This window comes from Triturus cristatus, chromosome 1_2, assembly GCF_964204655.1.
Source record: "Triturus cristatus chromosome 1_2, aTriCri1.1, whole genome shotgun sequence".
In the NCBI taxonomy this organism is placed as follows: Eukaryota; Metazoa; Chordata; class Amphibia; order Caudata; family Salamandridae; genus Triturus; species Triturus cristatus.
Window position 1 is genome coordinate 472,154,257 of NC_140580.1, and position 12,304 is coordinate 472,166,560.

Consider the following 12,304-nt stretch of genomic DNA (forward strand, 5'->3'; position numbering starts at 1 on the left):
GAGAGCCTGAACGCTCGGCTTCCTTTACATTAAGTAATGGAAATGCATGCTTGGTTTTATTTCTCAGTCTTTCTAGCGACTCCTACAAAGACGCTATGCCTAAAAACATGATTTTAACTAGGTGAAAGTCAAATTAAATCCTGACAAGGCTGCAAAATGTCACTTGGCAGAACCATCAGGAGCAGTCAACAATCATGAGGTCTGTCGATACCCAGCGAGCTCAAGCCAGCTTCAATTAAAAATCAGACCTAGAAATGTTCTGCTACCAGATGCCAAGCCGAGAATGTTTCATGTACAGATCTGTGGACTAGAAACAAAGAGCTACTTTTACCAACCTGGGAGTTCAGAGTGTTCCGTTCACTGAGTGTGTGCAATGGGACCCGGGGGGACCGCGGCGCGAGCCGGGTGTCCCCCTGGGAAGGTTCGCGCGATGGTACAGACCACGCAGCGAATCACGTGTTAGGTAGGGGGCGGGGCTTAGGTTTTTCACCGTTGGGAAGGCGTTTAGGCGGGAAACGATCGCTGAGGCAGGGAGACGTCGTTTTTTGTGACCCTCCCTCCCACCCTCTTTTTTCTGTATAAAAAAAAAAAAAAAAGAAAAAAAAAAAGTAATTAAAAATAAAAAAATTATATATATATATATATATATATATATATATATATATATATATATATATATATAAAAATAAAAATAAAATAAAAAAATAAATAAATAAATAAAAATAAAAAATAAAATATATATATATATATATATATATAATATATATTGATGAATTTTTTGATCTTAAGTCACGTTTAGGACAGGTGACATTTTGTTTCTGTTCATGTGTTTTTCTTTCATGCGGTTTTTTGAGGGTTTGGATAGTCTGGAGCGGGCTTATCCTTCCCTCTGGGGCGGGGGGAGGGTGGAGGAAAAGCTGGACAGGTAAACCAAAATGGTCAAAAAGGAAATGATGCCATTGGGGCAGTACATGGGGTAATTTATGGTAAATTTTGGTTGGGGTATTTTTGGAATTGTTTGTGGCAAAAATGTTTGGGAAGCAATTTGATAATATTTACATTGTATCAATAAGTGGTTCTTAGTTACCTGTCCTAATAAAGTGACCTTTTTTGCTAAGTCAAAATTTGGTGTGGTCTGTCTTATTGCGCGAAGCTGGCCATAACGCACTGTTCGGAAGCACCTTGTTTTTGACATCTCTAGGCACCTGTGGTTAAGTATTATACGGAGTATCTCCCGCCACCCCACAGACCAGCTCTCCATCGTCACAGTTGGAATTGGGTAACATGTGTATGCGGGGTGCCTACAGAATGTAAAATATGGTCGGGTTATCTTGCCACCCTCCTCAACTGCTCTCCTGCACCCTAAATGTCACCACCACATAGAAAATACCCGTTGCCTGCTGCTAGCCTTCTCATTCCAACTTCATCACCTAGAAATGCACGGATAGCCCTATTCAACTCCACGTCTCTTACCTACTTGCTCTCCCTTCCACCCAATACGTCATACATCAGGCCTTCCAACTATCAACATGCTAGAGCATCGTACATCAGTCATGCGACTTCCTCAAACCATCACTAAGGTTTTGCTCTGGGCATACCAGGATCAAGAGCTCCATATGACCCGTGCTGGCATGGCTGCTAACTCATTCAGATGTTAGCGAGAACTTCTGAAAGTTGTATTTAACCCTGTAAAGAATACTTCAAATAATGTGTACCCATATTTTACTTTGGTATTAGAAAAATAAGAATGCTGTTTCATATGAAGTCCGAACTAAAGCGGTACTGACAAAGACTGACAGTAGAGCAATGCATCAAGGTGAAACTCTAAGAACTTTAAGGTGAAAGTGTAGACCGGCTCCACACTCAACGCACACCAATGGACACCATGATAGAACATGTATTCAAGTGTTGTAAACAACGATGGAGAGAAAATATTGATTCTTTCTGGAGCCAAAGCAAAACAAAGCAAGAACCTGAAGCCCATGATTTAGATGGTGACGTTGCTCTGTCTGGCTACAAAACATGAATGCGGTTTAGTCATGGTAAATGACACTCACCAAATGCTCAGCTTTCTGAGAAGAGATAACCTGTTCCTTTATCAGCCCAACAGTGAAGCACTTTACTGCTACAGGCCAGACTGTGAAGTCCCCTTTGGACCTTCCTAGAATGCAAGACTCACCGTCCATCATACCAAAGGCTTATAGCTGGTGCACTCTGCACTTCTCATGGTGATCCGTTGAACTCATCTCGCTACCCATGATCATAATTTAGTAATCCCCCACCACTAGGGCTTAAGCCTGTGACCAGTTGTACCAGATTTACCGATACAGTCACAGGTTCCCTGACACTTTTCTCAATTAAATAATAATAATAAATGTCTGTTTTTCGAGACAAAAGTCAAGTCATCCTGCAAAGCACAACACAATGTTTCCACGGGCACCTCTAAAGTCTGAAACAAATAAGTTTTTATTTCTTTCTATTGGGATGTGCAAGACAAGGCCAGCAGCACGCTCCCAGCAGAAGGGAGCCAGAAATGGGTGGGTGAGGAGGGCACGGGGCACAGGACACAGGTCATCCCATAGCTAATGTTTTGTAAAAGTAGCCTTGTAAATGAAGAGTTCAAACGAACAAGAGTGTTTGAAAGCCACTGCCACATCCTCTGTGTACCTACATGCATGTGAATTTTTTCAATGCCAGGCAGCCTTAAGTACCGCTTCTATTTCTGGCCTGTATTTGTTTTTGCTTCTCAAAAATCTGGTCACCTTAGGATACCCCTAGATCGATTTGAACCGATGTAGCGCTGTTTCCTCTCCCATGGAGCCTCCTCAAACTCGCTTCATAGGCACTCTAACTCCAGGGGTCTTTCCCGCTCCACCATAACTCTTCAATGGAGCTTACTCACTGAAGTCACCCATCAGTCAGTCAATAATACTTTTATTTGATAAAAAAAAAAAAAAAAAAAAAAAAAAAAAAAAAATCATAAAAGAATGGAAAAAGCACATAATACAAAATGATTTAAAATGGGGATTTGTAAAATACGAAAGATAAAAACACAGCGAGGTCATATCCTCAATCGTCATCAACGGTTAGAATAAGAAATATTAAATTTGTAATCAGTGCAGTTTATAAAAGATACAAGACGGTTCAATAAGGAAAAATCTGAAAATAGTGCGAGTGCAGATGAAATATGTCCGGGCAGTCATATCAAAGCCACTCAAGTTAATTCTTTTTTTTTGTCTAATTCTTTGGCTGCTATTTTCCAAAACGTAATGGCTCTGCAGGACAGTTGGATTGACAGGCCTCCAAGGCATTGTATGACTGCAGCTCTGCATGACCTTAATTGATTTTTCCTAAAAATCTCGCTAAGGACAATTTTTCGAGTTTCTAGTAGCGAGGGGCAGGTACATAGGAGGGGGAGTAGTGTCTCTTCTCCTTGTCCGCATAGGTGGCATTCTTTTGTCGGCCATGTAAACTTCCATTTCGGTGTCAAATCCTTCGTGGGGAATGACCCCAGCCGCAACAGCGTCAGATAATGCTTTTTATGATGTGAGAAGTGTTCAGACAAATACGGTTGGGGTTTCAGCGTCTGATAAGATTGAATCACTGCCCATGCATGATTTTTCTTAGAAAAGGCAGTTTTGTCCATTAACAACAAGATTCGTTTAGTTGCATTATTCACTGCATTTTTTAATCCAGAGTAGGAGGTAATTGTATGCCAGGCCTCTTCGAGGTGTAGGTCCGAAAGAGATTCTTTTAAAACTATGAAGATAGAATTATTTTGCCTAGCTTGCTTTTCAATCTCTTCCCAGCAAAAGTGGGCTACGGTATTGTCTTCTGCTTGCCTCATCCGCCAATAATATTTGACCATCGCCCCTTGTCTGGCTGGTTTCTGGTTTTTAAGCCCATATTCCAATCAAATATGTGCCTGAGAGATATATCGGGGGATAGAAAACAGGCTCTTGAAGAAACTCGATTGGGCTCGGTTTAGGGCGGCGGCATCTTTTGTGTTCATGATTTCCGACTCATACGATACTGTTGGTATGAATTTTGCTGCTATTACCTTAAGCAGGTGACCAGCCTTTTAGCTTCCTCTGTAGGATTTTGAAGGCAAAGAGGAGTTGTTTGGCTTTCATTTTCCCTTGGTCCAGGCGTTGCTTAAAATTAAGGTTGCGATTGAGTTGAAACCCTAAATATTTGTACGAATCCACCGGGGATATTGGTTTGTCATCCAAATTCCAGGTGAATTTGCCTTTTGACCTTGTTTTGTGATGTTTGGAAAAACATAGCACCTTGGTTTTCTTAAGGTTTATCGTTAGTTGAGCAGAGGTGGTGTAACCTCCTAGTTGTGTCATCGATCGCTGCAGACCTATCAGTGTTTGTGCTAGGAGAACAATATCGTCCGCATATTGGAGGCTGGTGATTGGTGTTGTCCCCACTTTTGGGGGGCCAGTTTGAACTAGTCGGAGATGCTTCTCAAGGTCGGCGGTGTAAATGTTGAATAGACAGGGGGCCAGCACGCAGCCCTGTTTTAGCCCATTTATTGTTGGAATCTTGTTTGTTATGCTGCGCCCGCCTCCTTTTCTAACTTGAACCCATGTATGTGAGTAATGGTTGATTATCGTCTCCAGAAGTTTAGTTGGTGCCCCCCAACTTTGCATTTTGCCCATAGCTTAGCTCTCGGTACTTTGTCAAACGCCGCTTTGAGGTCGATAAAGCACGCGTACAGGGTATTGGATTTTGCCTATGCTTTATTAACTAGAAGGATGACAACAGATGTTAGTAAGGGTGCCCATTCTTGCCCGAAATCCGGTTTGTGTGTTTTACATCAAGTTTGTGCGGCTAACCCAGTCTTCTAAATCTACCAGCAGGCTCGAAGCATACATTTTTGCCTCAACGTCGATTAATGCTATCATTCTGTAATTGGCATGATCCGAACGTGAGCCTGATTTGTATATGGGATTTAAGATACTTCCTCGCCAGGAGTCAGGGATCGTGCCGGATGCTAGCAAGTATGTGAAGAGCGGGGTGAGGATACCGGACCAGAATGAAGGGTCATGCCAGAATAGTGCATTTGGCAAGTCACCAATCTAACACACACTTCCCTCTTGACCCTTCATTTAATGCTATCCATCACAGAATGCTGCTGTGCACTATCTCCTACTCTTCGCTGGACACTCTTCTGCACACCACTAATTTATCCTATCTTCCACTCCCTACTATCACAAAACCCAAACTGTTTGCTTTTTTTGATCCCTTTTGCACGGTTTTCTTAACACCCATATTAGATTTTTCAATGCACCCGCCAGATTTGCCTTGTGTGTTCAACGCCACCAATTTACACTTATGTTTTCTCTATCCTGATGTGCTATCTAAAACATTAGGTTAGTCTCAAGCCACACTACACTTGCCCCTGAGCACAAACACACTGTCATCATCAAATTAACTTTATTGAATTTGAGTAACCAAATCATAAAAAGTACAGATTACAATAAATAATTATTTCACTAACACACTGTCATCTTAAGAGCTTCATCTTTCTTCGTGAGTTCACTTCCAAGCACCCTTCACCCAAAGGTTTCACCGTAAAAACTCACCCTTCTGTATGACTGACGTGTGAATAGAAACTCTGTTCCAGTGCAGCTATGTCTCCGCAGACACCTCAGCCATGCTGTGCGTGGCACTCTTATCCACACACACAGTCACTGTTCCCTTGGCAAAGTCTTGTCGTTGCACGTGCATCCCATTCAACATTCTGTCCAACACCTAGCACTTTCTAGCCTTAAACCTTTCCATCCAAATGCTCTCTCGCCACAATAGGTACACGTGTGCGCACACTCAACCCAGCAGAAGCACAATCAGCATCCAGCATTCTTTTGCCTGGCACATGCTCACTCACACACGCCTCCAGCCATCACTCTTGCTTGTACAAGTAATCTAGACCCAGTGCTATCTGGCATACCCTCAGACACGTGCGCGCAAACACACACATCTCCGAGCTCTTTCTTGTCCTCGCATACAGTTCTGTCTGACTAGGCACGGTCGCTGCCTACACGCGCACTCTTGTAATCTGCACCCCTCTAATCATGAGACAGACAATTTGTCAAACAGTAGTCTCTCGCTCGCACATGTACCTCAGCAGAACACAGATTTTGCTCTTACATTTGACACACGTGTCTGCTAGACGTAGGCTTCTCACACACAGCTTACCACCAGCACACAAACCACCCAGCTGCCCCCTCGGTCACACAAATGCAGTTACCTCACTTGAAATTCCAACATAGTTAACTCCCCCTGACGTGCCACGCTCGGCCCAGCAGCACCAATTGGATATCATGAAGAACGGAGGGAGACGCGCTGACACACATTCCACATGAAACTACAACAGTAACAAAATCAAAAATCCCCCAAAAGAGCTAAAACACCGCTGTTAAACTCGCAATCCCCATCACCTGACTAACCCGGCCTGATGGCAATAAAAGCGGCGAGTCCCCTGCAGCGATTGCAGCGCTAAACAAATCCCTTGCAGACACAGCCTCCTTTAACTTCCTTGTCAATATAACACACTCTGGACTCAGGGAGCCTTCTTAACGCGTTCCCGCTGTACCTTGTGGCCCGCACACTTGTGTGCTTGTTCCAAAACACGTTTTACTTAAACTGTCTTGGCTGTGCCCTCATCTTCCTTGTGCGTTCTGTTGCCAACACTGAGGCACTCGCAGTATGCTGTGCAGAGTCCACTTTCTTCCTGTTCAAAACTCTATGCACTGGTTATCCAGACGTGCTTTGAATGCATAGTGTTTTTGAGTTTACACTCAGCCTAGGTATACACTTTCAACATGCAGTGTATTTATTCCCTGTACACGGACACCTCTATATATGAACTGCAGTTTCTTTTTTACTGTCTCTCTTCCTCCACATGCACACCCTGTGTCACCCCCGCCCCCAACCCCCAGCGTGAGAGGGCCCGAGTGCAGCTGTCGCTCTCACCCTGCTGACCTGACCCCGGACTCGTCGGGGTAAGCACAGCACAATGGAGCGGTAGTTGTCATGGCACAGCGCCGTGCAGCTCCAGGTCTCGTGCGGGGTACAAACAAGGCGAGAATCGGAGTACTCACATCATCGAATAGCGTGCCCACGTTGGCCGTCACCAGCAGCATCCCGGTGCCCGAACATGCCCCCTTCACCGCCATCCTCCAGCAGACAACTCGGGCAGCAGACGCGGGGAGCCCGAGCAGCGCGATCCGCAGCACACCGCGGCTCTCTCCAGAGCAGCCTCAGTGCCGCCGGGGAGAGCCCTGGGGCTTCCAGGTGGGTGACCCCAATGAGGGAGAGCCCAGGAAGGGAGGGAGGTTCAAGGGGTAGGAGAACAGCCTGGGTGGTGCCAGATCTTGGAGTGGAGCAGCTGCGGTGCCCGCAGGTAGGGTCTGTCTGCGGGTCGAGGCTCCGGCTGCCCCTAGACGTCCCCAGCCGTGAAGTGCCTCCCGGAGCCAGGAAAGTTCAGCCCGCTCCTGTACCCGCAGCAGCCTGCACATTCCCTCCTCATCATTGCAAGTTTCTCTGGTCGTCGCTGCTCCTCATCGGGGGAGGAGGAATGGGCTGTGGGGGCGGAGCCTGCCCTGCACCAAGGAGAGCCCTTCCGTGGGAAAAGAACAAGCACCGGGGGCGCGCGCGGCCCTCCGTGCACGCACTGAACGGATCCGGCCTTCGCGGAGCGCGCGCCCGCACACATCCAGGGACACCGGCATCCTTCCCCTGGAGGTAGTGCACGTGACGTCACCACAGCTCTTAAAGGGCACTGGCAGAGTGCTCGAGGAATCCCATTAGTGGTTGCTACTCGGAGCCTCGAGAGACAGCACCGACCTGTTCTCCTCAGTCAGGTACCTCTCTTCCCGGAGCTGCACACCCCGATACAGCCTTAGCTTATGCAAAAATGCAAAGGTTGTCGTGCATACAACATTCAGGCCAACATCCAAGAGAGGAATATTGCAGCAAAGATGATTGAATTTGCGTAGTATTGATGGTAGTATGAAGGCAGTATGGAATCTATGTTTACAAGCAGTTTACAAACAGTAAGCATTTTAGCTAAAAACAATATGTGCTCTAAGGAGAGATTGCATATAGGAGGCAACAGGCACAAACTGCACGAGTTCTCCCTTTTTATGTCACTCTCCAAAGGAGCCAGGTGCATACACGCCTAGTCAGGCTGGAGTAGCGCCGGAACAGTTTTCGGAATGGGGTGCTGACGTTTGACAACACCATGACCAGGGCTTTAAGTGGGATGAGAAAACTGGGGGGGGGGGGCTCTTAAAGGGGCGTGGCCAATGTAAATAAGGGTGTGTCTTAAAAACACATAAGAGAAACAAAACAGAGCCCGATAGAGACCCGTTTTGAGGCCACCATTAAAAAACTGCCGGTGCTCAAACCCGGTGAGACCCGGCCCACTTAAAGCCCCGACCATGACAATATAATACGAGTTAGCAAGGCCTGCATAAGTGAATACAGCTAGGTAGCTAAGCCTTCCAAGAGTGTATCAATGTATTTTCTTTCCTGAGACATATTTGGAAAAATGGATTGAGTGAAGATCTTAACATATTTTTCCAAATATCTTGTTTAACATGTTATAAATTATAATGATAGCTCTGAAGAGAAACACCTTAATATATATGACATGTCACCATTTACAGTGGTGTAAAAGGAATACTGTCCTAGAGCTTCCAAAATATGTTTATGCTGATTAGACACATTTTGTGCTCTCTTGAAACCCTACACACAGAATAGTCAAACAGAAGTATGGGCGCGTAAGTCAGGTAATGGCATTGAATGCTGCTGAGTGGCACAATAATTGTCATTTCTTACCAGACAATGGCTTCCCCACAATCCAGCTTTTCTGTTTCCTTGCTGGCTGCTGATTTAAGATCCTCTTTTATTGATACAGGGGCCTCTGAACTGTTCCTTCTTATAATAATCCATAATAACGAACTGCAATGAACCTGGGCTACAAAGTTATTATCTCTCAAAAGAAATCCAGCAGCACACATGTATAGTATTTTTGAAGTAATATGCTTTTTAAATGTTTTTATTCATTTATTAATAACGTGCTTCTGTACAAAATATGTATTTTAATAAACGTGGTTCAGCCAACAGCATACAACACTTTGTCTTTTGGAGGGTGTAGTTTCACATTTTCTGTTCTAAGGCTCGTTCTTAATTACCCTGGACAAAGGTTTTGAGTTACACATGGTTTATTGCAATTTGACAGCTATATATTTAAATTGATATCATAGAAATGTGTTGCTAAGTGTCTGGGTTGAATGTCCTATTTTTAATAGATTTTATGTTATTTATTTGATATTATAAAGAGTGGAAAGGATTTTACACAAATTCTAATTCGAGGCATTCCACAATTTAAGAACTGGCTAGTATCTTTCTTGGGAAAAAGGTGTCATTATTATCTCCGCTGCACAGAAATACGTGTGCCGTCCCTGTCAATTTCTATATAAAATGATTATCTGCAAGGAAAGTGAACAAAGTTATGTTTAAAGGGTTCTTGTTTGTAACCCAAACACTTTGGTGAAAAACTGTATGAAGTTTTAAGGAGCACTGATACGAAATGAAGAAAAAGTAACATGCCCAGGTTTTGTTTAAATACATCCAGTGATAAATTACTTTCAGCTCATGCTATGATCAGAATAGAGAAGCACACTTCCCTCTGGCCAGCAGCAGCAACTTCAGACTGAGCCCTGAATGACTGCTTTAACACCTATGGACTGAAAAATGAATGATTAGAAGAACAGGCGGCCTTTTTTTCTCAGTCATAACATTATTGGTGACTTACAAAAACAAAATTCTGATCGCTATCACCTATAGGCACATATTTGTTTCTTTATAACTGTTCGATAAATGCGCTATTGGTGCTCCTTTTATGAAAGATAGTAAAAAAAAGTTTTAGAAATTGTTTAAAAGAGTTGTGGGGGTGCTGCAGTGATACTTTCGGTGCTGCTGAGCAGGGCACTGCTGAGTTTTTAATGCCAAAGTGGCTTTATTTTACTTTCCTTCTGCCTAAAATTGCTTCCCATTCATTGCAATTCAATTGGAAAAATACATTCCCCTGATTATGTTATCAAAAAACCCTCTTTCCTGTTTACAAATGTTGGCATATATGCAGCAGCACCCACATGCTGGTAGGGAATATGCTAGTTCATATACATATCAATTATGGTGGCTTTATTCCCCCCTACAATCATTCATACAGACTAACATACCCCTATACCGTTAGCCATAGTATATACCTCCCTTTTATTACACCACAAAAACTGGGGTAATATATGTAAGGGTTTCTTCTGAGAAGACGAGACTAAATTGTTTAACCAAAAAACACAAAATTAATCTCTAACCTGGGCTCTGGAGTATGTCCTGCCCCGGGGTCTTGTTTCTAATTGAAAAGGCCTGGTATTGACCAACCTTCCACTGCCCCTTGTACCATGAACAAGACAATAATTTATTATTTTTGCATAGCTTCAACCACAAATGCCTGGAAACCAAGTTACCCTACCTTTTTTCAGGACAGTGAGGGAACAAACCCTAACCCTTTGGTTGACAAATTATCCCAGACAAAGTGTAGTAATTTTGCTTCATCACAGGAGATGTCTCAATGCTATTTACTATTCACTTTATGGGAATGTATCTATTGTCCAGTGACAGTCAAGGTACAAACTCTGCTGGATACATATACATAACCCAGTGACAGTAGCCACTGGTAAGTTATAATTAGGACCACGTTTCCATAGAATAGTGACTTTTTGGTTTGCTAATAACTTTGGTGCCGTTTGTCAAATCTTCATGAAACTTTCCCCCAAAATGTTCTCTTCCACCTCAGCTTCTTTCTTTATTCATAGATAAGTTGCACGTACATGGCTACCAAAGATTATCTGTCAGTAGTGCAGGTAGCAGTGAATGTTAGAGGTGATGCATGAGAGCAGCTTTCCATCCTTGGATCCCAAAGGTTTGCAATGATATCTCATATGTCTTGGTTCTCTGATGAAGCCTCTTGTTTGTATGAGTGTGATAGAACAACGTCAATTAAGTTTGACCCTGCCATACATAGCAATGTTAAAATATTGTGTAGCTGTTGTAACGTTACAAGTATCTTTCCACATATTAAAGGGTAATTCAATTTTCAAGCAATACAAAGTGAAAATATTTTAAACAAAGAGGAGAATCACTTGGTTGGTACATTCAGAATGGGAAGTTTTCATGAGTAAAAAACATGGTTTCAGTGTATTTGTTTAAAGTGTTTATTTTGATTCCAACTGTCATGATTGGCATCAGCTGAAACTATAGGAGTCTCCCTGAAACGTATCGACATGCCTTTCCAAGCTCTTCAGACAGCAGCAGAACCTGCCAACCGTGAGCAGAGATTGAGGGTGAACGTTTTTTTGTTGTCTTACTGAGTTGTCCTGTCCACAGCTTCCTCCTCATAGTCAAATATAACCTTCTCCCTCAAAAAGAAAGATTGTTTATGTGATGCAAGAGGTGATTTAGGCAGTAACCCTATAATTCTCAACTCAAAATAAGTATAGATGTTGGGTGCTGGATCGCCTGTGTTTGGGCGTGTATCCCAAATGGTTTTAAATGTAAAACAGAGTGATCCTGCACACCACAGAAAGGTCACTAGAAGCACTGGATCCAAATCAGTAAAAGTGTAAATAGATTCCTTTAAGGGGGATTGAGATCCAGCAGATTTGCTCAAATGACAGAAAAGTGTTTAGCCTACAGGTGTTTCACCCTGATCATCGGGCAACTTTTTTCAAGGATGTAAAGGAACAACAAGTGCTATTTAGCACGAGTCATTCATTGGAAATGTAATACAAAAATTGGTCAAAGGTTTGTGCTGCCGGATGCAGCTGAGGTTCTTCCAGTGAAAGACTGGCACTTTCCCCAACTCTAAATGGGGTGAGGAAGCTGCAAGTTCCTGCCCCACCGATTTATGGTGGGATTCAACCTGTACCAAGCTCTAAATGTCCCCCTTAGTCTTTATTTATCTTTATTTATTTCACTTACAATAACCATTGTATGAATTTGATTATTGATTCCCAAGCTGATAACTGGTTCTGAAAACACTGTTTGCAGTCACTAGTTTGGGCCTTAACTATGAGTTGTATAATACTGGCGGTGTCCAAACCCCACACTCGTAATTACCGATACTGTGTGGCAACATCTAGCCAATGCCATGCAAATACGATTTAAAACCTAGGGAATTGGGAACGCGCTCTTGAACTTTTGTGCCATATCCTTTGCATCTCTTACC

At 43.3% G+C, this 12,304-nt stretch overlaps 1 protein-coding gene across 2 annotated transcripts in view; it reads right to left on the reverse strand.

The window, feature by feature from the left end:
- The window catches only part of INPP5A (inositol polyphosphate-5-phosphatase A), a 1,511,403-nt gene extending 1,503,712 nt beyond the window's left edge, over positions 1-7,691 (reverse strand). The window contains exon 1 of one of the 2 annotated variants that reach the window (XM_085606194.1): positions 7,113-7,691. In XM_085606194.1, the coding sequence (XP_085462320.1) occupies positions 7,113-7,187 (75 nt within the window). In that variant the 5' untranslated portion in view covers positions 7,188-7,691. The remainder of the gene's footprint in view (positions 1-7,112) is intronic. The other variant, XM_085606193.1, reaches the window with a different exon arrangement.
- Between the last annotated feature and the right edge of the window lie 4,613 nt (positions 7,692-12,304).